The sequence below is a fragment of the Pagrus major genome, chromosome 6 (genome assembly GCF_040436345.1).
Source record: "Pagrus major chromosome 6, Pma_NU_1.0".
In the NCBI taxonomy this organism is placed as follows: Eukaryota; Metazoa; Chordata; class Actinopteri; order Spariformes; family Sparidae; genus Pagrus; species Pagrus major.
The window spans coordinates 3,097,460-3,125,070 of record NC_133220.1 but is presented as its reverse complement, the minus strand read 5'-3'; the positions used below and the strand labels follow the sequence as shown (position 1 = coordinate 3,125,070).

General features: G+C 39.7%; 2 protein-coding genes and 1 long non-coding RNA gene across 3 annotated transcripts in view; 1 reads left to right on the top strand and 2 right to left on the bottom strand.

Annotated features, from left to right (window-relative positions):
- The window catches only part of LOC140997859 (butyrophilin subfamily 3 member A2-like), a 152,247-nt gene that overhangs the window by 116,567 nt on the left and 8,069 nt on the right, over positions 1 to 27,611 (top strand). The gene's annotated exons all lie outside the window — the stretch shown is intronic.
- LOC140997563 (V-set domain-containing T-cell activation inhibitor 1-like) lies at positions 312 to 8,639 on the bottom strand. The gene is made up of 4 exons (XM_073467510.1): positions 8,471 to 8,639; positions 6,664 to 6,990; positions 2,726 to 3,001; positions 312 to 346 (listed from the first exon to the last, which is right to left on the bottom strand). The coding sequence occupies exons 1-4, from the start codon at positions 8,538 to 8,540 to the stop codon at positions 312 to 314; spliced, it is 708 nt and encodes a 235-aa protein (XP_073323611.1). The 5' UTR covers positions 8,541 to 8,639.
- On the bottom strand, positions 20,514 to 21,578 carry LOC140998351 (uncharacterized). The gene is made up of 2 exons (XR_012179426.1): positions 21,380 to 21,578; positions 20,514 to 21,079 (listed from the first exon to the last, which is right to left on the bottom strand). It is a non-coding gene; the product is annotated as an uncharacterized lncRNA (long non-coding RNA).

Sequence of the window (27,611 nt, the reverse complement as noted above, 5' to 3'; positions counted from 1 at the left end):
TAATCTCTCTAATCTAAACAGAGCTCACAGTGACGGCCTCTCTGACGGCTTCACTCTGCTGTTGCTGTGCTTTCTGTCTCCAGGGCTGCAGACCTGTTGGGAGCTTCATCAGCAGCAGGGGACACACCTGGGCCTGATGTGCTCCATGTATAGAAATCCTTCAGAACATCTGCTCACACATCTTTGTGTCGGGGCTTTTGGTTTCCTTTGGTTTGTTTTTACAGCTCAACATCCACACAGCACATCTTCACTCATCCACTGCTACACTACTGACTGCACTCACTCCTCCAGCTGTTTGTGAAACAACACGACTAGAACAGAATCTCACCTGGTTCTGGAGCTGCACCTGTGAAGATAACAAGACATGTAGTGAGACATCAGTTATAAAGAACAATTACAGGATTATAAATGAAACGTGGTGATGTTTCCTGTTCATCACTTCTCTGCTTGTACATGAGGATTACAGTGTGTTTAAGAAGGAGAGAAACATGAAGAACAGAGAAACAGAAACCTTAATTACACCTCGTTACATTGTTAGATAGAACAAGACGAGTACAACTTTTACAACTTCTCTTTTTTCATCAACTAAAACACTTTTTCTGACTCACATCATGACAGAAACACATCAACAGTGAAGACTTTACAGCAGCTCCTGAACTTTTACACATTTGTTGTGCTTAAAAAAACATTAAAGGACGTCATGTGAACTTTGTTGTCTATTCACATTAAAGTAATAAAGAAAATGTGTTGTGAAATGTGAAACACAGGGTCATTAAGAGCTTGTCCCCTTCTGTTAACAGGGCTCGGGTGTGGCCACTTTAATAGGAACACCTGTACAATCTAAAGCAGGGCTGAGCAACATATACAATATATACTGTTGTCATGATGTGAGACTATATATTGTCTTAGATATTTGATATTCTCACATGGTGATATATCATAACTGTTGTCTGTTCCTGGTTTTAAAGGCTCATTACAGTAAAGTGACGTCATGTTCTGAACTCACCAGACTGTTCGACTTGTTCTGATACTTTCTTTACCCACTGAGTCATTATATCCACATTAATGATGATTATTGATCAGAAATCTCATCGTGTTAATGTTTTGTAAAAGTAACAATCATCATCCCTACAATATTATCACAGTAGGGCCTGTTTGGTCAAACATATTGAGATATTTGATTTTGTGGCCCCGTCCTAACATTTATGAAGCGCTTTTGAGAAAATTTCAATATATTGAGTTACATATTGTATGTATCAGGATGTGGCATAAAAATGTCATGATATAATTTTCAGGCCGTACCTCGCAGCTCTAATCTAAAGTAATCTAACACAACTGTTCTGTAACTTCAATAATCTTTAATTCTAGCAATATTATATAATCATAATGTTTAATGAATATTTAGTCAGAGTGAGTTAAAATCTGTGCTGATGTTTAATGACTCATGTTGTTATTATCACTCATCATAACTCATCATTTCAGATCGGTGTCATCATGTGTGAGACTCAGTTTGTGTGCTGTGATTCATTTTAGTCTGGCGATGCAGAAATCTTTGTTCAATAACCACCTGTATGTACATTTAACTTGTCCAGGTGTGAACTCACAAACAGTCGGTGTAAAGGATTTAAACAGTCAGCAGCAGAAGAGGCAGCCTGTGCAGCTTCACTACAGGCCTGTGTGGCTCCCTGGTCATTTTAGTGAGATATTGTTTGCATTGTTAACTGGGTCAGCCCCTTCATTTTCTGATTAAATTTACCTGTGTGGACACACCTGGTCCCGGCCGGGCTGAAACAGTTACTACCTTACACCAGTAGATGGCGGTAGCAACTGAAAGCGTGGTGGTTGCTGCGGGCAACCGTTGTCGTGGTAACCGTTGTATCAACTGCAGAGGAAGTCCAGCCGCAGCAGATACAGTGCAGCTGGTTTACATCCGATTCTGGACACTAATAAGTGTGTGTTTATCTGTTTATGTCTTTTCAGACATCTGTTGTACATAATAAATCCCCCTTAACACCTGAAGTGGACGTCTAAAATTCAGTGTGTTACACCTGGTTTGTGGAAACTGTCTCTCAACTGGAAAGGAGCCACAAACTTCACAGAAAAGGAGGCTCAGAGTTCAGGACCACTTTCAGTCTGAGCTCCTCAGTGGACCTGAGCTGGTACCAACATCATTCTTTCATGTCACTGAGACAAAGATTTAGTGATGAAGATCCTGTGGCATCAGAACCAGAAGCAGCACCAGTGTGACTTGAGGAGACAGAGCTCAGATGTGTTTCAGGACTAAGAGTTTCTCTCTCAGTGAACACAGTTTCTCTGATTAATGAACTAAATGAACACATGAATCAAGTGTATGTGCTCATATTGTAGTCATGTATCATCACAGTTGTACGTAGTCATATCCAACATAAAGAAAATAATGAATGATGTAAATGATCCTTAAAGGTGAATTCAGACTGAACACAAAAGTTGATTTTATTCCAGTTAATTTAACAGCTGGAGAGTTTTTACAGTGAATGTTTCAGCAGCACAAACATGAACTCCACTTCTTCTTCTTATTTCCATCCAGAACACTTTTATCTTCTTTTTCTATTTTAAGTCTCAGAGTTCCTTCAGTTTGAAACATTTTCAACATGAACAGACTTTGAGCTGATTACCTGTGTGTTCAGTCTGAACTCATAATCTTTAAAACACAAGGATAGTTAAAATTGTTCAAAATACCACTGACCTGCCAAGTGCACAGAGGTCACAGTAGCAATCTGATGACTGATTTCCTTCTGCGTAGCTACACAGCTGTAGTTGTCGGACTTGGTCACAGTAGTCTTGACGGTGATGTATGAACGACCTCCTCTTTCTGAGATATGTGGCTTCTCAGCACGAAGGACGTAACCAGCACTGTCCTTCCACTCTACTGTAGGAAGTGGATCACCATGAGCTTCACACTGCAGCAGACGCCAGTGCTTTGTATCAGCAAGTGTATCGATAAATGGCCTTGGAGCTGCACCTGTGAACACATTTTAAACAATAAATTATAAAGAGACAGTTTCAGCATTATTAATGTAATATTGGGATTTTGTTCATCCACACTCTGCTTGTATCCAGTTTACAGTGTGAAGAGAAAAACACAATAAAAGCCTCCAGCATCATTTTATGGGACGATATTTCAAACATTTTAAACTGTTTCCAGTTTGAGGCAGACACACAAATACAGTGAACTTGTTAAACTGAACTATAAAGATTGTAATAAAATATAAAACATAGTGTTCAAAGGTAAACACACCTGATGTGTCACATGTTAGTGAGAACTACTTTAATTATGCTGCCTGAAAGAAAAATTAACCATAAAGTTAGTTGAACTTCTGCCAAGAGAAGGTTGTGAAAGATTTAACTGGGTTGTTTTATTTATTTTTACAATTATATATCTTTCCTTTGACACTTAAATATCTGTGATGCAATAAAAATATTTTTTTCTGAACAAAAATAAAATAAAAAGTTATTCCAGTCTGTTTTAGAGACATTTTAAGAGTTTTAAGCATATTTTCATGATGATAAAAAATAATCAGTGTTGGGGAGACTTAAACTACATGTAGTTGAACTAGTTTAACTACAATTTGCTGTAATTTGCTGGTAGTTAAACTACATTCATATTTTGTGCTGCGTCAAGTATTTCAATTACTTTTTGGGTCATTTTTTGTAGTTTAACTACTCAATTTACAAACTACAATTTTGGCCAATAACATGAAATATTTTTTTAATAAAAAATATACATTTTATTTTATTTTTCTTTGAAAAAAGGCATGAAACTTGTCATGACATGCTAAGCCAACGCTGCCTCTGATTGGCCCTGGCAGCACTCACGTGCTTCACAGAGTGGGCGGGTCTTTGTGTCAAGGAAGGCGGCGCTCATATGGCACAAGCTCGTCATGGACAATTTTTGTGGGCTATTATATTTTGTTTCATATACACCATATGTTGATTTATTTAACGCTGAGTTAAATGAGTATAATGAGTATAAGTAGTTGCTGAAGCTACTTTTTTTTAGCAGTAGTTTTACAAAGTACATTTCTCCAGGGGTAGAAATGTAGTTTGTTAAACTACTGCCAGGCTGAACTACAAGTAGTTTTACAAGCTACACTTGCAAAGTAGCTGCTTCACACAGACTCAGGGTCTTTGCATGCAACTAACCATCTTCTATAACCTGGCATCACGTCACACACACACACACACACACTGAAGGTCTTTGTACCAAAACATTATTAAATTAATTCCTGATTGAGGTCAACAGTGTGCAGGAGTTGTAGTCCCGAGTTAGGAACCTCAAAAAGACCATATGATGGCTGCCGCTGTGTCAGAGCTTGTGTCAGGTGAAGAATATCAGGTGAAGTTTGATGATGACGAGTATATTGATGATGTCAGAGGCTTCAAATGTCACTGCTGCTTCAGAAAGAGCTTCTTTCAGCTACAGAGAAACTATTTGATCATTACTGAGATAAAAAAGAATAAAAGGAATATTGTGATGTTGGGACTCAGAAGGATTGTGACATAAATATTAAACATAAAGTTAAAATTCATGAACCCAGAATGAACCTGGGACTAAACTGCATTAATAAAGTAGATTACATTATTCTGTCACGTCAGTAAAAGACTTTATATGGAGACTTTTGGGAAATGCAGTAATTAATTATTTGACTGCAGCATATTGCAAAATAACTTCATGTAATTAGACAATCTGAATAAAAGTATTAGATTTAATAACACACAGGCTTCTCGGATTAAAGATGTTGTTGTATAACTATAATATAATAAACGTGTCCACCTTTAAGTGACGAGTGATCCCAGTCAGTTCAACACAGAGAGGTTCAGGCCCACAGATGTGAGTGTTTAGACTGACAGGCCTGAGAAGACATTTACAGAAACACCTGCAGAGGTGGAGAGTGACGTCATCAGAATCAGGACTCACCTGGGATGTTTTCACCTGTTCTGTCTCTTAATGTTATAAGGTGCGGAGGATGCACGCGACCCGATATTTACGTGTAAAATTAATAAACAAACATAAAACATATTTTCATGTTGACGACAGAAGTCAACACACACATATTACACCTCATCTGAAAGCTGACATGTTCGTTTTTATCAACACATTTAGGAACCTAAAATAAAGATTTACGACATCACAACAGCAGCGTCTCACTTTACGGCAGTAAACAGTTAGCTGCTTACTAGCTAGCCTGTGTAGCCGCAGTTAAAATGTGTTTATAGGTGTAAAAACAGACATTTATAGACGAACAGCGGCTCGTTTTAAAGACAAAAGTCCACCCGTTAAATCCAGCGCGTTTAGACGGAAGCGGAAGTTAAAACCACCACAATAAAAGTCGGTTGTGTCCGTCGTTTATTTTTAGCGGCGCTCGTCAAACTTTCCAAACAACTTCATTTTAATCAATTTAAAGTATCGACAAAAGATTTGACCAATGATGTTCAGTATCTCTGAAATCAGTTGACGCCCCGGAACAAAACCAACCAATCAGCATCTTTCTACGACCCAAAGGGACGAACCTAACGGGCTTTTAACTGCATCAGCCAATCACAGGACAGCATCTTTGCCTCAGCGCCACATGTGTGTTATTGACAGCTGCTCTCATCCAATGGTAAGTCAGCACCGTGAAAACACTCTGAGTCAGCAGCCAATTAAATTACCTGTGTGACCATATTATGGAAGTGACTGTTGTCGGACTTCCTGTGGTCGCGGGACACCCACATAACAGAGAAACTTTATTGATCTGTTTAAGGAGACATGATTCAATGATAATAAATATGTAAATCTTTATTTAAACACTCACAACATCTTTTTATCGTCAACTTTAACACTGAGGGACATTTTCCAGCATCTTAAAGGGATTTATTATCATCATTTGGTAACTTTGGAGAAGTTTTAGAGAGCTCTGTGGACATCTGCTGGAGATAATCTGTACTGCACTTTCTAAAATATCTCAGAGCCTCTTCTGTCTGTCAGCCTAAAATTTGGTTCAGACATTTTAGACAAGTTGAGGGAGAGATCCTGTGAATTTCAGCCTGATGGCCCAGATTATAGCTTATTAATTTAATTTTAAAAATGACAAAAGAAAAAAAACAAAAACAAGAAAATTTGTACTTTTTCTCTGTTTAATCATTTACCAGTTCAACTCTCTCTGAGCTTTAAATAAGATCAACACAGCTGATAAACCTCAGAGTGTTTGCTTTACAGTGATGTAGTGGACATGTATCAGCTCCTCATGGTCTTTGTATTATACAGTTTAAAATGAGTAAATATTAAGAGGCAGAGACGCACAAAATCAAAATGAAACCCCAAGAGGTTAAGACTTGACCTGAAAGGCAAAACAAACACATGTTAGATTGTTTTGAAACAGACAGGTAATACTGTGTAAAAGTCATGTTTCATCTACTATAGACAGCTGAAATTTCATTGTACAGAGACATAATCTGCAGCGTGTCTCTGATATCAGGCATGTTTGATACAGAGGTCATCTCTCCAGATGTGGCTGCAGCTCTGTGGGCTCGAGGCCCTGCCAGATGTGTATTCTGACCACAACAAAAGTCCATCTGGGACTCTTGAACCAGTCGCAGCAGTAAATGAGCGGACATCTTTAACTGTTTAATGAAAGCACTCACCAACAACAAGCTCAATGTTGAATGTTTGTCTCGGCTGAAGACGTGGAAAATCGCAGCTGTAGTTCCCGCTGTCGGCCATCTTTGTTTTTGTGATCTTTATGGAGGCGTCGCCGTTCTTCAGTTGATCTTGAAAATGTGAGACTCGACCTTTGAACTGCTCATCTTGACCTGTTTTGCCGTTATTGTAATATTGGCCGTCCTCATACATGAACACCTCCTTCTGACCATCTTTCCTCCAGTCAAACAGCTTTCTTGTGATGTCGTCCTTGGTGCTGAGCGAACAGGGTAAAACAGCATCATCATCTTCTTTCACGACCACTTTGACACCTGGAAGATAAAAACATGTGTTACTCAGTATGTTAACATGCAGAGTCATCAGGAAACAAAGTCAGATAACAACTTTACACACCACAACAATAACTCAACACCTGTTTCCTCTAACATAATAGTTTTGGTTGTGTCGTGCTTGTACTGACATATTTTAAGTATATTTAAGCTGTACAGTATAGTTTATTAAGTTTTTGTTATTGAGCCTTGTGTTTGAATGTTACAAAATGTATTCAGCTGGAAACTCTTCAGCTTTATAACACCAGGAGAAGTTGTAGTTTTATTCATGTCAGATCTTGATTTATTGGACTGGATTCAAAGACACAACTAACCACCAAACTATCCTGTTCCTCAGCTGCAACACACAGGTTGTTTTTAACTTTGTGATTCAAATATGTTCATCAAATTAAAGCTTCACATGACACACACACACTCACACACACACACACACTCACACACACACACGCACGCACCAATAGTGAAGACGCCACATCATTATAGAGCATCAATCCAATCAATAATATTAATAATCCATGAGTCCACCAGGTAACTACTCTGTATTATGTTTCACTAAAGAGTAAACAAAAAGAAAAATAAAGGACATCACTCAGATTAAACTGTTTATTCTCTCCTCGCTCACTAAAGAGTAACTAATGATTAACTAATGATTAACTAATGATCTGACTTGGTAACTATTCAGTATCATGTTTCACACTGATTCATATATAACTCATGAATAAAGTGACTCTAACCCACAGATATTTATTTATGTATTAATGTATTTAATGTTTAATTGTTGAGGGACCAGTTTGTGTTAAACCTGCTGCACACTACAGCTTTTATAGCCGAAGCTAATCAGTAATGAACGTCACCATGAACTCATCATCAGCTGATGATTGATCGATAACGTGTCTCCCAGTCTGTCCTGTGGTAACTCATTATCTACTATATAGTTTATATGTAACTCATTAACGATCCAATAACTATCAAGTCCTTCCTGATGAAGATCTGCGCCACGTCTCTGTTTTATTGAGGGAACTACTTTAGTTCAAAGTGAACTGAACTTTAAGAGTCAAAGTCCAACAATCACAACATCCTGAAGGTTTCATGTCTGCACGAGCGTTTCTGTGAAACCTGTGCGTGTCTGCAGCAGGATGGAGACGCACGCACACACGCACGGACGTATGCACGCACGCGCGCACACACAGCAGTGATGACGACATCATTACAGAGCATTTCGAGATTAAAACTCAGCATCATCCAGCTGTAATTCTCCTGTAATCGATCCAATCAATACTATCGATGTGTGCTGATGATCAGGGTGCGTGTGTGACGTCACAGCGCGCTGAGCAGGTGTCTTGTACGCACTAAAGCAGGAAGCAGCTGATGAACATCCCGCATGTTTCCGCATTGTTCCGCTGCTCAGATGAAACAAAGTGAGAATTAAAGACTGTCAGTGAGTGATGATCAGTTTTCTTACCGTCTCCAGCAGCAGACGTTTCTCCAGAGCAGCTCAGCAGACAGAGACACACGAGAGGAAGAAGCTCCATAGTTGTGATGTCCTCTGAGGACTTCACCACACTGATGGTGTCTCTATATGACGGAGCTTCACACACTCCTCAACACCCTGACTGGTTCATCACAACCTGTTTCTGCTCCTCAGCCTGAAGCTAAGGCACTTCCGGTACTGATATTTCAGAATAAAAGCGCCATCACCAGGCCTGCAGCTGCCATCGCATTTTGTCTGGGTGTTGGCCACTGAGAGGAGGGAAGTAACGAAGTACAAATACTTTGTTACTGTACTTGAGTAGATTTTTAAGGTTTCTGTACTTTATTTTAAGTATTTATTGTTCTGACAACTTTTGACTTTGACTCCATTAATAACAAATATCTGCAGGTGAATTTCGGTAATCTGGGACATTATTTGAGCTTCAGCCGTCAGCAGGTCTGGATCATGTTGTCTCCTCACAGACTCAGGCCTCGTTACACAGACATGAGGATTTCTTTACATTCAGCTGTAATCTCCATTCATGAAGCTGTCAGTGAGGTAAACTGTCTCTAGAAACCTTGTTTTAAAGAGGATTTATCTGCTCTGTTGTCTCTTTGGTGTCCTGACAGCTGCTGTAAAACACAGATCATCTCAGAATCACACCCATAAATTAAAATCACTTTTATTTCTTTGATCACAGTTTGAACACAGAAACATCAGAAACAGTCACAACACACAGTTTTGACATTTTTCATGTTTTATTCAAACGTTTGTATAGAAATGATGAAGCGCTGCCTGAAGTGACATGAAACACTACAAGTGCATCATCAGTGAACAACAGAAACATCAGTGTGTAACTGGACCTGACAGACTGCCTGAGCACCTGGAAACATAATAAAGAACCAACACAGGCTCGTCCCAAATAATGGCAACAAATATAAAAGTCACATTATATTTACTTGCAGCTACAAAGTGTTCACACTGACTGACAGTGTTAACAGCAGCTTTAGTTCAGTGAAGTCTGATGGTTTTAAAGCACATGTGGAGCTCAGTCAGGAGCTTTAAGCGCTACAAGCAGTCTGATAATATTTGGTCAATAGACGGCATTTATACAGCACTGCTGCCCTCATTCATCCATTCACTCACTCACTCACTCACTCACTCACTCACTCACTCACTCACTCACTCACTCACTCACTCACTCACCGATGGCAGTGAGCTACCATACAAGGTGCTGGTCTGACCATCGGGAGCAGTTTGGGCTTCAGCCTGTTGCTGGAGGACACTTGGACATGTGGACGGGAGGAGCAGATTATGAGGACATCTTATAAAAACCGTTGGTTCAGGTCAGGGACAGATTGAGGTCGTGTTAATGAGAAACATGCACATCGACAAACAGCCTTCTTTTTTTTTTTCTTGCTTCCATCTCAACTATCTGCCTCAACTCAACCTGAAATTAATTTTAACTTAAAAACCAAGTTTTAATCCTCAAACTGCCTGAAATAAGAGAAGACCAGACAAAATGTCCTCACCATCATCCAGCATGGTGGAAACACACACAGCAGAGAACGTCACAGCACATGTAGAGCTGGTTACTGTTTGGATCAGTTGGATCCAGTGGTCAATGGTGTTTCTGAACTGGGTTGAGACCGTAGTTGTCTTATCTCCTCATCTGCAGGAAAGAAAACAAAGTTATATTCAAGAAAATCACAAATGTAAATACCAACAAGATGATTAATGTCTGAGAAAATAAAACAACTGTCAAGACTCTAAACATGAGATAAATGTAAATAATGAATTTTGTTGTTGCTCATCATGAATCTGTTGATACAATATTTAAACTTACTTTTCTTCTGATTTTCTTTTCTGAAATGGTTGTTGTAAAGCACAGCTACAACACCACCAACAACAAACAGAGCGATGAAAACTCCAGCAGTAATGATCCATCCAGCAGACGACCCTGAAACAGATAAACAGTGAGTGCATCAGTCAGAACGTCAGTGCAGATGATAAACAGCAGACTGGACCTCACAGCTCACACAGAACAACTAAAGGTGAGTCTGCTCCTGAAATCTGAACTTGTTTCACATGAAAACTCCACTGGGATGAATGTGAGCAGGAACAGTGATGTGAGCTCTGATCTCAGGTCCAGTTTCCTCCTGCTGGGCTCCACAGCTCAGAGGCTGCTTCTGGTTCTGGTCCCAGCAGTGAAGAAATAAATGGACTTAGTTACAGTCCATCACTTTGATCTGACAGTAAAAACACAGGATCATCTGATAAAATATAAAACTTCTTCACAATACTTTTACTGATACTTTTACACTTTTACTCAGGTGGACTTTTACTTGTAACAGAGTATTTTTACTTTGTGTTTCTGCTTCTGTCACTTCAGTAAAGTATCCGAGTACTTCTTCCACCACTGACTACTGTCCAGAAACATGAAGGTTAAAATCACTGTGAGCTTCTTGGTGCTGGTCGGCTCCACAGTTATTGGGCCTGATGGGAGCAGATCAACACACAGTCTGTAGATTATTGAAGTTGAGTCTCAGTAGAAGACTGAAGTTTTCACTCAGTTTGAAACTTTTGAAACATTTTAAAATCTGATGAGGATCCTTTAGATCTGATTAATAAAAAGTGTGACTATATGTAATGAGAGGGACTTTTTACAGTGTAAAATGAGCCTGGTGCTGCCCTCTAGTGGACAAACTGTGTCATGAAGACTCTGATTCTCAGTCACAGTCAAACATCAGTAAATGTTGGAGGCGCTGAACATTTCTTCACTCCTGGTTTCAGGCTCAGACAGAAGAGGAAGACTCCTGCTCAGATGTATAAACCACAGTGTTACAGTTCATCTCATGTTTTCATCTTATTTTCACTTTAAGTCAAAACTTAATGCTGGATTTTAAGTGAATTCATCTTGTAATTAACCAACTCTGCTGCAGTTAATGAATAAAGTACCAGGAAGCTGTTTGTCATGTTGGACCTTCACTGCAACACAACGGTTATAATTACAAGTTTACATCGTCCAGTAAAACCTGCAGCTCCACAGCCTTTATGTTCAGTGTCATGAAGAAGTATCTGACTCCTTCCTGATTTATTCCATGTTTGTATATTTGTCACATTTAATTGTTTCAGATGTTCAAACAGAATCAAATATGAGGCAGAGACAACCTGAGTTAACACAAAATACAGTTTCTAAATGATCAATTTAATTATTGAAGGTAAAAACCAGGACGACAAAGTCTTTTTTAAATGATTGAACACTAAGAATGATGTCACCATTAAGAGGCACATGGGTTTCAGCATGAATGAAGGTTTTCAGGCCCTAAATCACACCCTGCTTCTTCATCTATTTTACTGTCACTGGGACCATAACTGACTAAATGAACATCATGTTGAGTTGAAGAAGACTTGAAACTAGAGACTGAGGCCATGAACTCATCAGGAGACTGTTTACTGAGGGAATAAATCAGGTGAGAAGCAGCTTCCACACAATCACACCTCTTTCTGAGCCCAGTGGAGTCGCCCCCTGCTGGTCGGTAGAAAGACTGCAGGTTTAAGGCACTTTCACACCTGAAGGCTTCGACTATATTTTATACAGTCGATGATCGGGACTGTTTTAAGTTTAAAAAGCTTTAAGTTGATAAAAAAAGATCACGACTCACTAAAAAATTATCTTGAATTGACATCACCTGAGATTTGTTGTCTGATATATTTTTTATTTCACTAAAGTCAGAGAAAAAATGTGTTTTAAAATATGAAACATTAAGTGTTTAAAAGCTTTTGTTTGAGTCTCTGACAACAACTCAGATTAACAAACATTCAGAGACAGACGGGTACAAGTACTCAAGTACTGAGCTTATAATTGTACTCTAATTTATGCAACTTTAAACTTCTACTTCACTATATTTCAGAGGTAATATTGTACTTTTTACTCCACTACATTAATCAGACAGATAAAGTTACTAGTTACTTTGATCTAAACTCATAAAATATAATTATATGTAGAGTTAAAGTTTGCTCCTAGTTTTCAGTCTGAGTTCAGTTTGTAGTTGAGAAATAAAATAATAAAGTCATCAGTGAGTAAACTCTTCTCTTCCTGTCTGAGTGTCTTCATGGTGTTTGTTGTGTGATTCATGTGTAACTCGGCTGCTGTAACGCTGCAGTTTGTCATTGGGATTAATAAAGTCTCTCTCTAATCTCTCTAATCTAAACAGAGCTCACAGTGACGCCTCTCTGACGGCTTCACTCTGCTGTTGCTGTGCTTTCTGTCTCCAGGGCTGCAGACCTGTTGGGAGCTTCATCAGCAGCAGGGGACACACCTGGGCCTGATGTGCTCCATGTATAGAAATCCTTCAGAACATCTGCTCACACATCTTTGTGTCGGGGCTTTTGGTTTCCTTTGGTTTGTTTTCACAGCTCAACATCCACACAGCACATCTTCACTCATCCACTGCTACACTACTGACTGCACTCACTCCTCCAGCTGTTTGTGTCTTTGTTGTAAATAAATCACTGTGTTGTTTAGTTCACTGTGTGTCTCCTGGTTTGTCCCAGTCTGAGAGCTGCACTGTGACACTGATAAAAACTTCACAGTGTGTTTTGGTGAAACAACAATTCTTCAATTTAACAACATTTTTTCTTCTGGAAGTTAAATGTGACAGAGTGTCAGGATCAGGCTGCAGCAGACATTTATAAATCTGTTACTGAGTTTGTGGGTGAAGTTTAAGCATTTCTTAGAATTTGAAGATAATTTTACACTCAGTTTGAAACATGTTTTACTTGTGTAGACGTCTTCATCACAATTTGCTTTGTGCTCAGTCTGAACATGGATAAACACTTTTGAAAACGTATAAATCATCAAGAATTTAAATGATTGAAGTGTTCATGCAACACAAGGAAGAATCTCACCATTGATGGTCAAATAAATCTCAGCATAAATCTCATGGCCGATTTCCTCCTGAGTGACGACACAGCGGAAGTTGTCGGTCTTGCTCAAAGCAGTTTGGAGGACGATGTCGTAGCTGTCTCCTCTTTCTGTGACCTTCAGATCTTTAACAGGGAGGATGTTTCCAGAACTGTCCTGCCACTCAACTTTAGGTTTTGGAGAAGCACCAACAACTTCACACTGCAGCACCGTCCCATCATCTGATTTAATAGTTGTGACAGACGGTTTTGAAGCTGCACCTGTGAACATGACAGAAACAAAAGATGACATCAGATTTAATTTCAGCATCAGAAATGTGATATTGGGATGTTTTTTGTTCATCACATCTCTGCTTGTTGATTAGAGCGAGTTTAAGATGAAAGAAAAACACAAGAAACCAAAAAGTAATAAAAAGCATGATGAGGCTCAGTTACAGCTCCCAGCATTATTCAGCAGAGGATCATATTTCAGACACATTTCACTTCTACAAAGAGTTTGTAACTATTTACAACTAAAACACTTTTTCTGACTCACATCATGACAGAAACACATCAACAGTGAAGACTTTACAGCAGCTCCTCAACTTTTACACATTTGTTGTGCTAAAAAAAAAGATTAAAGGACGTCATGTGAACTTTGTTGTCTATTGACATTAAAGTAATAAAGAAAATGTGTTATGAAATGTGAAACACAGGGTCATTAAAAGCTTGTCCCCTTCTGTTAACAGGGCTCGGGTGTGGCCACTTTAATAGGAACACCTGTACAATCTAAAGCAGGGCTGAGCAACATATACAATATATACTGTTGTCATGATGTGAGACTATATATTGTCTTAGATATTTGATATTCTCACATGGTGATATATCATAACTGTTGTCTGTTCCAACACAACTGTTCTGACTTTAACTTCACTTTCATGATGAATTAATGTTCAGTTTGTGTCGACACTGTCATCGAGGTGTTAATGAAATCAAATCTTTATCACTGAGCTCGTAGTTAGTGACGTGTTGAACTGGACTGTATTATATTCAGACGTGTTTCTAATATTCTGACCCGTCATGTTTGTAAACAGGGAGGACAAAAAAACAGAAACACCTCTCAGTGTGATGTAGTTCAGTACAACACCACCTTTAACAATCCGTTTAACCACCGTTCTTTCGTTTTTTCGTTTCAAAACCAAATTTTAAAAAAACGGAAAAACAAGTTCGTTTTTCTGTTTTTCTCTTTTAAACCCAGAACGAAAAAACAGGAAAAACAGACCAACACAAAACCACATTTTGTGCCTGTTATTCTGTTTTAAAACAAAAAAAGAATAACGTGAAAATTAAGTTTTTGATTTTTATTGTTTTGTTATTTTGATATTCTGAAAATTCGGGGAATGCTGGGAGATGTTTGGGAGTCAGAGGCGCCGGAAGTGAGCGGGAACTGGTCTGGAGATAAAGCGTCTCTGCAATGGCAAACTGTGTCTTTGTCCGGGGAGTCGCGGCTCAGCCTGAAGCCTGAATGTGATCATTACTGATTAAAACACGTGATACTGAACAGTTACAAGGAGGAAAACAACAGAGGCGAAATAAAAGAGAGAGGAGGTCCGATCCGTTACCAGGCAACCAGAAGATCCTTTGTAGCACTTAACGTCCGCTACACTAACGGAAGACAACACAACACATTTCTATTTCAAAATAAAAGCATTTGTTATTGTAACCTATTACTATAATTATTAATCTATTGTCAGAGAAAAATATTTACAACAATATGTAGGCTAATGTTTTCATACTGTCACATGTATTTTTACCTGTACAGGGCCACCGGTATGTGATAGATGGTGGCTCAGGCAGCGATGAGGAAAATATATATGGCTGCACATCTGTCAGCTGCACTGTGAGCAGGTGCAGCTGCACCATGCAGACATGTCTCAAACTTTATTTTGGAGGCTCAGGACGGACTAGATCATGACTGTATTCAGGCCCGGTTCTAGACTGTCTTGATTGGGGGCAGTAAGAAATGTTGATGGTCACCAAACGCTACTGAGGGTTGAAGGTTGAAACCCGCTTCACAGCCGGTACGGAGCCTGCAGCTGTGAGGTCCCATGCGGCGGAGCGGGACAGAGACAAACTGCAGCAGCTGCCGATGGGACGATGCTGCTACTAGCAGCTGCTAGCAGGCAGCTAACAGCTAACTAGCCTGTGGCTAAAGCTGTGTGGAGGTCCCGTGGTATCTAATGTGATGCTAACAGAGAGAAGCTGCTACTGACTGTGTGCAGGGCGCAAGAGAGAGAGAGACCCCGGCTCTGATGGCAGAAGAGCCGTGGACTGTGACACTCTGAGCAGCGTTTATGGGAATAAATCACAATATCATATATTTGAATATACTTTTCTTTTTCTTTTTTTTGATTTTCGGAATGAAGCGGGGTCGGTTTGGGGGTAATAACGGGTGTGTGGTGTGTTTGTGCTCCATGAAAAACCTCCTCCTCATTATGGAGCATTGCGAGGCTCCTTCGCGCTGCAGGACGTCTCTGATCTCCGAGTGTCTTCCCACTTTCAATCAGTTCGCAGATTAGATCTGCACAAGGCTGAAGTGCGGCCATTCTACCTGGAGAGTCTGCGATTTCACCTCTCCCGCTCACTTCCTGCGCCTCTGACTCCCAAACATCTCCCAGCGTTCCCCCAATTTTCAGAATATCAAAATAACAAAACAATAAAAATCAAAAACTTCATTTTCAGGTTATTCTGTTTTTGTTTTAAAACAGAATAACAGGCACAAAATGTGGTTTTGTGTTATTCTGTTTTTCCTGTTTCTTCGTTCTGGGTTTAAAAGAGAAAAACAGAAAAACAAACTTGTTTTTCCGTTTTTTTAATTTGGTTTTGAAACGAAAAAACGAAAGAACGAAGGGTTCACGGATTTTTAACTGTGACCTCAGTAATAAACACACTTTCATTTACACATTTCAGACAAAGTCGACACAAACTGAACATTATAAAGTTCATAAAAACAGAATTAGTGGCAGAGCTGCTGTATTAAATTACAATATATACATAAACATATTTATGCTGCTGTACATACTGTATATATGTGATCTATAGTGTGAACACTGTGTTCATATCAAACCTCCAGCTGTTTATTCTCTATATAACGTCTCACTGACGTTACTTTGCTCTGATACCTGCATTGTATATTTTGCCTTCTGTGCTGCTGCACGTGTTCACACTGTTTATATCTTAGTGTCTTCATCCCTCACAGTTTATTCTCTTTATTACACCTGAAAATACTGTATGTACACAATCTGCTCACAGCTGCTTTTTACACCTCTGGTTGGACGTTAAACTGAATTTCTTTGTCTCTTTGTTAATTTACTCAGTGTAAATAAAGATGTATTGAATCTGATCTCATTAACAGATTGTACAGGTGAACCTGATAAAGTGTCCACTGAGTGTATTTGATCAACAGTCTCAAGCTGCCAGAACAGAAAACTGATCATCACATCTGTTATAATTCTTCTGTTTATTCAACAGCAGCTCAAAAAGGAAGAAGAGCGTCATCATTTATTTTTATTTAAACCTGCAGGTTTGTTCATGTTTTATCATTTAGACTCATCATCAAACATCAAATCAAACAACGACAACAGCTGCAGACTGACTGACAAGAAATAAGTTATAAAGCACCAAGTGACATTAAACTGAGCTGCTGATACTGTGTAAAGGTTCAGCAGCTGTTGTTCTGTTTGTGTCTTTCTAGATGCAGGAACGTGTTTTATAATAATATATCAGAGCAACAACAACAACAGAGATAACCGGCACATTAAGTGTCACATTATTATTACAATAACTTATAATTCTAGCAATATTATATAATCTTATAAAACATAACTCAACAGCACTAAAAGTGATTTATTGTCTTTAATGTTTCATGAATATTTAGTCAGAGTGAGTTAAAATCTGTGCTGATGTTTAATGACTCATGTTGTTATTATCACTCATCATAACTCATCATTTCAGATCAGTGTCATGTCACATTATCTTCTGTTTCCTCTTCTACTCACTCAGCAGCTCATATTCTGTGGTTCTGTACTGATCCAGTTCTGTCAGCTGGTTCAGTCAGTGACTCAACAGTTACACCTCGTAGTTATTATGTGGTGAACAACAAGCTCAGCTGTGTGTGAGACTCAGTTTGTGTGCTGTGATTCATTTTAGTCTGGCGATGCAGAAATCTTTGTTCAATAACCACATGTATGTACATTTAACTTGTCCAGGTGTGAACTCACAAACAGTCGGTGTAAAGGATTTAAACAGTCAGCAGGCAGAAGAGGCAGCCTGTGCAGCTTCACTACAGGCCTGGTTTGTGGAAACTGTCTCTCAACTGGAAAGGAGCCACAAACTTCACAGAAAAGGAGGCTCAGAGTTCAGGACCACTTTCAGTCTGAGCTCCTCAGTGGACCTGAGCTGGTACCAACATCATTCTTTCATGTCACTGAGACAAAGATTTAGTGATGAAGATCCTGTGGCATCAGAACCAGAAGCAGCACCAGTGTGACTTGAGGAGACAGAGCTCAAATGTGTTTCAGGACTAAGAGTTTCTCTCTCAGTGAACACAGTTTCTCTGATTAATGAACTAAATGAACACATGAATCAAGTGTATGTGCTCATATTGTAGTCATGTATCATCACAGTTGTACGTAGTCATATCCAACATAAAGAAGATAATGACTGATGTAAATGATCCTTAAAGGTGAATTCAGACTGAACACAAAAGTTGATTTTATTCCAGTTAATTTAACAGCTGGAGAGTTTTTACAGTGAATGTTTCAGCAGCACAAACATGAACTCCACTTCTTCTTCTTATTTCCATCCAGAACACTTTTATCTGCTTTTTATATTTCAAGTCTCAGAGTTTCTTCAGTTTGAAACATTTTCAACATCAACAGATTTTGAGCTGATTACCTGTGTGTTCAGTCTGAACTCATTAAATTTTTTAAATACACTGATAATCAAAATTCAGATTAAAATATCACTTACCATTCATGAGTACATAGGTCACAGCAGCAATCCTATGGCTGATTGTCTCCTGTGTAGCTACACAGCGATAGTTGTCGGTCTTGGTCACAGTAATGTTGACAGTGATGTATGATCGACCTCCTCTCTCTGAGGTCTGTGGCTTCTCAGCATGAAGAGTGTTGTTATCACTGTCCTTCCACTCTACTGTAGGAAGTGGATCACCATGAGCTTCACACTGCAGCAGACGCCAGTGCTTTGTTTCATTAAGTGTAGTGATGGATGGCTTTGGAGCTGCACCTGTGAACAAAGGATAGATATTAAAGGACAATTATAATATAAAAAAGAATTTGGGATGTTTCTTCCATCCGTACTCTGCTTGTATATACAATTTAAAGAGTGAAGAGTAAAACACAGAGGAACAGAAAAATAAAAAAAGCACAATATAAACCTCCATCATTGTTTGACAGGATGATATTTCAAACATTTTTAATTTCTTCCAATTTGAGGCAGATTCTGACTCATATCACGGCAGATTTACATTTAAAGTGAATTTCTGCTCAATTTGAAGAGCTACACTATAAAAATTTTACAATCTTCAAGCATCTTTAAATGTTTGCACTCCTGATGTGTTAGTAAGAAAAATTTTAATGAAGTTACCTGAATGGAAATTAAACATACAATTTGTCTGCCTTGATAGCCAACAGAAGGTTGTGACAGATTTAATGGGTGTGTTTTTATATATTTTTGTAGTTCAAATGAGGGTTGATAAATATCAGAAACACCTCTCAGTATCTCAACACACTACTCAGACAATACAGTTTAAAACTAACACAAACTACAGTCTCCAAACTGACAATAAGACTGAATCAACATCTCTGAACAGTTTCATCACAATCTGATCATTAAAACCTTCATGAAGATTAATTCCTGGTCTGTTTAATGAGACTGGTGAGTTTTATCTGTGTCACCTGATAAACTGGAATATTGAGTGTTTATAACTTTGAATGTGTTTTTGTCACTGAGATGATCAAAGCACAATATTTACAGTTTCTATTGACTGTCATTATAAATATAATATAAAGGCAGTTTTTAGTGTGAATCTTTAACACTGACACAAACTGAACAGATGTTGTTGTCTCCAGATGTGTAACACAGCAGAATGACACACAGAGGTTCAGCTCAACAGATGTGAGTGTGTTGAATGATACTGAGGCCTGTGGAGCTGATGGCAGCCATTTTCTATTAATGAGAGCTGGGGAGTGACGTCATCAGAATCAGGACTCACCTGGGATGTTTTCACCTGTTCTGTCTCTTAATGTTATAAGGTGCGGAGGATGCACGCGACCCGATATTTACGTGTAAAATTAATAAATAAACATAAAACACATTTTCATGTTGACGACAGAAGTCAACACACACATATTACACCTCATCTGAAAGCTGACATGTTCGTTTTTATCAACACATTTAGGAACCTAAAATAAAGATTTACGACATCACAACAGCAGCGTCTCACTTTACGGCAGTAAACAGTTAGCTGCTTACTAGCTAGCCTGTGTAGCCGCAGTTAAAATGTGTTTATAGGTGTAAAAACAGACATTTATAGACGAACAGCGGCTCGTTTTAAAGACAAAAGTCCACCCGTTAAATCCAGCGCGTTTAAACGGAAGCGGAAGTTAAAACCACCACAATAAAAGTCGATTGTGTCCCTCGTTTATTTTTAGCGCCGCTCGTCAAACTTTCCGAACAACTTCATTTTAATCAATTTAAAGTATCGACAACAGATTTGACCAATGATGTTCAGTATCTCTGAAATCAGTAAACGCCCCGGAACAAAACCAACCAATCAGCATCTTTCTACGACCTAAAGGGACGAACCTAACGGGCTTTTAACTGCATCAGCCAATCACAGGACAGCATCTTTACCTCAGCGCCACATGTGTGTTATTGACAGCTGCTCTCATCCAATGGTAAGTCAGCACCGTGAAAACACTCTGAGTCAGCAGCCAATTAAATTACCTGTGTGACCATATATGGAAGTGACTGTTGTCGGACTTCCTGTGGTCGCGGGACACCCACATAACAGAGAAACTTTATTGATCTGTTTAAGGAGACATGATTCAATGATAATAAATATGTAAATCTTTATTTAAACACTCACAACATCTTTTTATCGTCAACTTTAACACTGAGGGACATTTTCCAGCATCTTAAAGGGATTTATTATCATCATTTGGTAACTTTGGAGAAGTTTTAGAGAGCTCTGTGGACATCTGCTGGAGATAATCTGTACTGCACTTTCTAAAATATCTCAGAGCCTCTTCTGTCTGTCAGCCTAAAATTTGGTTCAGACATTTTAGACAAGTTGAGGGAGAGATCCTGTGAATTTCAGCCTGATGGCCCAGATTATAACTTATTCATTTAATTTTAAAAAAATGAAATGAAACAAACAAACAAAATAAAACTTTAACTTTTTCTCTGTTTAATCATTTACCAGTTCAACTCTCTCTGAGCTTTAAATAAGTTCAACACAGCTGATAAACCTCAGAGTGTTTGCTTTACAGTGATGTAGTGGACATGTATCAGCTCCTCATGGTCTTTGTATTATACAGTTTAAAATGAGTAAATATTAAGAGGCAGAGACGCACAAAATCAAAATGAAACCCCAAGAGGTTAAGACTTGATCTGAAAGAAAAACAAACACGTTAGATTGTTTTGAAACAGACAGGTAATACTGTGTAAAAGTCATGTTTCATCTACTATAGACGGCTGAAATTTCATTGTACAGAGACATAATCTGCAGCCTGTCTCTGATATCTGCATGTTTGATACAGAGGTCATCTCTCCAGATGTGGCTGCAGCTCTGTGGGCTCGAGGCCCTGCCAGATGTGTATTCTGACCACAACAAAAGTCCATCTGGGACTCTTGAACCAGTCGCAGCAGTAAATGAGCGGACATCTTTAACTGTTTAATGAAAGCACTCACCAACAACAAGCTCAATGTTGAATGTTCGAAGATGTGGAAAAATGCAGCTGTAGTTCCCGCTGTCGGCCATCTTTGTTTTTGTGATCTTTATGGAGGCGTTGCCGTTCTTCAGTTGATCTTGAAAATGTGAGACTCGATCTATGAACTGCTGATCTTGACCTGAACGGCCGTTATTGTAATGTTGGCCGTCCTCATAAATGAACACTTCCTGCCGTCTTTCATCTTTCCTCCAGTCAAAGGTCTTTGCTGTGATGTCCTCCTTGTTGCTGAGGGAACAGGGTAAAACAGCATCATCATCTTCTTTCACGACCACTTTGACACCTGGAAGATAAAAACATGTGTTACTCAGTATGTTAACATGCAGAGTCATCAGGAAACAAAGTCAGATAACAACTTTACACACCACAACAATAACTCAACACCTGTTTCCTCTAACATAATAGTTTTGGTTGTGTCGTGCTTGTACTGACATATTTTAAGTATATTTAAGCTGTACAGTATAGTTTATTAGGTTTGTTATTGACCCTTGTGTTTGAATTTTACAAAATGTATTCAGCTGGAAACTCTTCAGCTTTATAACACCAGGAGAAGTTGTAGTTTTATTCATTCATCTTGATTTATTGGACTGGATTCAAAGACACAACTAACCACCAAACTATCCTGTTCCTCAGCTGCAACACACAGGTTGTTTTTAACTTTGTAATTCAAATACGTTCACTGTACTTTCTAAGGACATCAGATTAAAGCTTCACATGACGCACACACAAAATACACACACGTACACAAAATACACACACACGCACACAAAGTACACAGGTAACCACTCTGTATTGTTTTTCACTAAAGAGTAAACAAAAAGAAAAATAAAGGACAGCACTCAGATTAAACTGTTTATTCTCTCCTCTCTCACTAAAGAGTAACTAATGATTAACTAATGATTAACTAATGATCTGACTTGGTAACTATTCAGTATCATGTTTCACACTGATTCATATATAACTCATGAATAAAGTGACTCTAACCCACAGATATTTATTTATGTATTAATGTATTTAATGTTTAATTGTTGAGGGACCAGTTTGTGTTAAACCTGCTGCACACTACAGCTTTTATAGCCGAAGCTAATCAGTGATTAACGTCACCATGAACTCATCATCAGCTGATGATTGATCGATAACGTGTCTCCCAGTCTGTCCTGTGGTAACTCATTATCTACTATATAGTTTATATGTAACTCATTAACGATCCAATAACTATCAAGTCCTTCCTGATGAAGATCTGCGCCACGTCTCTGTTTTATTGAGGGAACTACTTTAGTTCAAAGTGAACTGAACTTTAAGAGTCAAAGTCCAACAATCACAACATCCTGAAGGTTTCATGTCTGCACGAGCGTTTCTGTGAAACCTGTGAGTGTCTGCAGCAGGATGGAGACGACGCACACGCACTGACGCACGCACACACAGCAGTGATGACGACATCATTACAGAGCATTTCGAGATTAAAACTCAGCATCATCCAGCTGTAATTCTCCTGTAATCGATCCAATCAATACTATCGATGTGTGCTGGTGATCAGGGTGCGTGTGTGACGTCACAGCGCGCTGAGCAGGTGTCTTGTACGCACTAAAGCAGGAAGCAGCTGATGAACATCCCGCATGTTTCCGCATTGTTCCGCTGCTCAGATGAAACAAAGTGAGAATTAAAGACTGTCAGTGAGTGATGATCAGTTTTCTTACCGTCTCCAGCAGCAGACGTTTCTCCAGAGCAGCTCAGCAGACAGAGACACACGAGAGGAAGAAGCTCCATAGTTGTGATGTCCTCTGAGGACTTCACCACACTGATGGTGTCTCTATATGACGGAGCTTCACACACTCCTCAACACCCTGACTGGTTCATCACAACCTGTTTCTGCTCCTCAGCCTGAAGCTAAGGCACTTCCGGTACTAATATTTCAGAATAAAAGCGCCATCACCAGGCCTGCAGCTGCCATCGCATTTTGTCTGGGTGTTGGCCACTGAGAGGAGGGAAGTAACGAAGTACAAATACTTTGTTACTGTACTTGAGTAGATTTTTCAGGTGTCTGTACTTCACTAGAGTTTTTATTGTTCTGACAACTGTTGATCTCTTGATCATTTGATCTCTTATGCTCACGTGTTGACCACAGAAGATGTTTGACGAGAAACGGAAAATAGCAGCCTTCTTAAAAGAGGATGTGTCACTCATCACACCTGTCACGCACACACGCACACACACACACACACACACACACCTGCACCGTCAGACCTTTCTGTTCCACACATCGAGGCTGGTTTTAGGACAGTAGAGGGCGCCACAGTCTTGAAAATGGACGCTAAGATAAACACCTCAGATTTCAGGTAAAGAGGGAAAACTTCTCTTTTTGTTTCTAACTTGTGGTTTAAATACTTGAATCCCAACTAACCCAGACAGACCGAGCAGGAACAGCAGCTGGGCTCGATGCTTCAGGAGGCTCCAACAGAGTCTGGATCTGAATACAGTCCAATGTATGATGAGTGGTGGATTTACAAATAACCTAGTTATCTAGTTAACTGGAGGATGTCCAAAGACTGAAGAGAAAGTCAGAGGAACACCTGGACACACAGACATGATGATAAATAATGTACCGTCTTTTGTTGTGAAATGCAGTGATGGAAGGTAACTAAGTACATTTAAAAAGAAATGATGAGTCCAATAATCAGAGAAATGCTGAATATCAGTTCAGATAATTGGCCCGGCTGATAATCGGTCGACCCACAGTGAACAGCTTATACTTAATGTTAATGTGAAAATACGTATAATATTATATTGTGTCTGTACAACTGCTGCACGCGCCTCAAACGACAGTTAACGGCTGGTCGCGTGAAGTTCGCCGCTAACCGCCGCTAGCCGCCGCTAGCCGCCGCTAACCGCCGCTAGCCGCCGCTAACCGCCGCTAGCTGCCGCTAACCGCCGCTAGCTGCCGCTAACCGCCGCTAGCTGCCACTAACCGCCGCTAGCCGCCGCTAACCGCCACTAACCGCGGCTAACCGCCGCTAGCTGCCACTAACCGCCGCTAGCTGCCACTAACCGCCGCTAGCCGCCGCTAACCGCCACTAACCGCGGCTAACCGCCGCTAGCTGCCACTAACCGCCGCTAGCCGCCGCTAACCGCCACTAACCGCCGCTAGCCGCCGCTAACCGCCGCTAGCCGCCGCTAGCTAGCACCGGCTGCTCTGAGCGGCCGCACCGGGACAACACGCCGGGATTCAAAGCTCTGCCGGCGGCTCTGCAGAGCTGCTGGTCGGTGTCTGGCTGCTGACGTCGACTGGGGAAATACTCGGACAGCAACACGGTGAGAAACAGGGAACATGCGGCAGCTGACAGCTCAGTTTCACTGCTCATCCGAGGAGCCGAGGAGCCGCATCACTCGGTGTCTGCTCACTCCGTCACCTCTGGTCTTATTTCTTATCTTAACTCTTCATCATCCTCCAGTTTATTTCGTGGTGTGAGGTCCTGACTGACAACTGTGTGTGTTTGATCCTCACTGTGCTGTTAAAGGAGGTCAGTGTGTCTTCAGTCGTCGTGTCATTCATCATGAACTGTGTGTGTGTTGAGAGGACGTCTTGTCTTCATACAGCGCCACCTGCTGCACTGCTGTGGTTAACTACAGGTATAATAATTAACTAGATATATCATAATGATTATTAGACATGTTATTGGCTTCAAACTGTCGTGATGAGTTCATGAAGGTTTTCTCCATCTGTGGTTAAACGTTGTTAGTTGTTCTGCTTTGTTTTAACTGTGTTACACTGCAAACTCAGCTTCAAATGCTTTAAAGGGACACGATGTTTGGAGAAGACATTCACACTCAGTATTTTAATATTTACAGCATTAATGAGGTAATAATACAAACTCAGATGTATTTATTTTCTCCATCAGTGAGTAAACAAGCTGCTCTCAGAGGAAAATAAGGTCCCAGAACACTGTTTGAAGCTAGAGAGGTGGCAGGGTCCGCCACGTATAAACAATTCAAGTATCAAGGTCTTTTTCACACTTTTGCTGGACTGTGTTACATCTAAACAGTCACTACAATATGTTTCTGAAAGCATTTTAGGCAGCAATGGGCAGAGTAGTGACAGACTCTTGGTTCATAGTTGCACCATCGGGTTCAGACAGTTTGATCAGAGTTTGGTGAGATGATCCTCACACGATACAAGAGAGACGGCAGCTTTGTCTCCTTCTCAACATCTGACTGTATCTTTGTGTCCGTGCATCAACAGTCTGTAGTTGATATGACAGCCCTGAAATCTGAAGGGTGACGTGTTTTGGCAGAGTTTTGCAGGTAAAAAGGTGAGGGGGCTCTGGGTGCAGGCAAAATAGAGAGAAGTTTAACTTTGTTCATTTGTGTTTAGCACCAACATTGTAGTGACACAACGCTGGTTGTAAATCTGGTGTGAGCCTCACATTGTGCCTCTCTCTCTCTCTCTCTCTCTCTCTTTCTCTCTCTCACCACACATCATGTAGTTGACCAATCACGTGCGGCTTGGACAGAAAAAAGAGATGGTTCCGACCCGATCGTTCACTTCAGAGCCGGTGTGGCTCTAAGACTTCACTACTCCGCTCAGAGGAGGAAGAAGTGATCGGATGACAAACTTCTCACGTATATTTACTGAATATTCACGTATTCACGGATGGGATAAGCGTTATACTGGACCTGGTGCTGTTCAGCTGCTGTCCACTAGAACTTTATTTGGTTCTGGTGTGAAGTTCGTCCTCCACCTTCAGCTTCAACATGAGGACATCTCTGGATCTTTGTGTTTGTCTGCTGACTCTGTGTGGAACAACACTTGGACGAACCGGTAAGAAAGGTGATATTTACTAGTACGTCACGACCTTCGACTTACTTTCACTTTCGTCTCACTGCGCTCCAGCCAGCGCCCATGTTTATTTGCGATTCGTTCATATACTAGGCATTACGGTAACAACTGATTTCAAAATAAAAGCAGAGGTGAGTTCACATTCATCAGGTCAGTCTGTCAATAATGAATCAATCAATTAATAAACAAACTAACAAATGAATAAATATAACAATCTGACAAAATAAAACAACAATAATAAATGTATAAAAAGAATAAAACTAATCATTAATAAGTAACTCCTGCCTGTAATTTGTATTTTAAAGATTGTGGCTTTGAGTGTGAACACTTTGTCACCTCAGTTGTGTGAATAATTAGTCAAACTTAGTAATAAAAGATAAAGTTGGAAACATCAAGTGGACCTAAATGACAGACTGTCATTGAGAGTCTTCTCAGAGCATTTACACCCCAGAGTTCACCACAGTATCATATATTTTCACTGTGTGCCTCTAAATTAAGACTGGAATTAAAAGGAAATTCTGTCTCCACTGACCCATTTTAGTTCAGAAGGACAGTTCATGTGTTCACAATGTCAAAGACCCAACAGCAGGACAATATGATGTAGGATTTCAAAATTAAAGCCCTTTAATATTTCATAAATGGGTTATGTTTTCCGCTGACTTTAGATTGATATTAAAACTAAACTTGTCAGCAGTGGTACAGTGTTTTATTATTTTTTTCAATTCAATACTGAATTACAGATGAATAGTTATTTGTTATAATTCATCATTAATAATTATTAGACATGTTATTTTCTTCAAACTGGGACTTTTCAAAAAGCTACTAACAGCAAATCAGTCGTGATGAGTTCACGAAGGTTTTCTAGTGTTTCCCACCTGATTTCATGAGACTATGGTGGGTGGACCTCGGACCCTTTCAGTCAGTACTGGAGCATATCATAACTTATGTGATCATAACTTATGTGATCATAAACAAGAACATTCAGAAAATATCAAATCTTAAAATAATAAAGTGTAACACTGCTTTGAGCTTGATGCCTGGTGATGAGTCCAGTCATCACAATAGTGCACAGCTATGACTGTACATGAGAGATCTGTCATGCTATTAAGAGACGTGAAAATATTTCTGTGTTTTGGATCATAATGAAACTGTGGTGGGCTGCTTCGGCACTATACTGAGCAACTGGGCTGAGTGAGAATGTGCCAAGCTGTTTGATTTAGCCTTTTACATTTGTGCTCACTGTTGGACAGCAAACACACTTATTCAGTGATCACAACTTCAAATGCCTTCACTTAATTCTTGGTGATTTCTGTTTATACAACTAAACAAGCAAAACTTGATCACCAACATTTAACAGAAT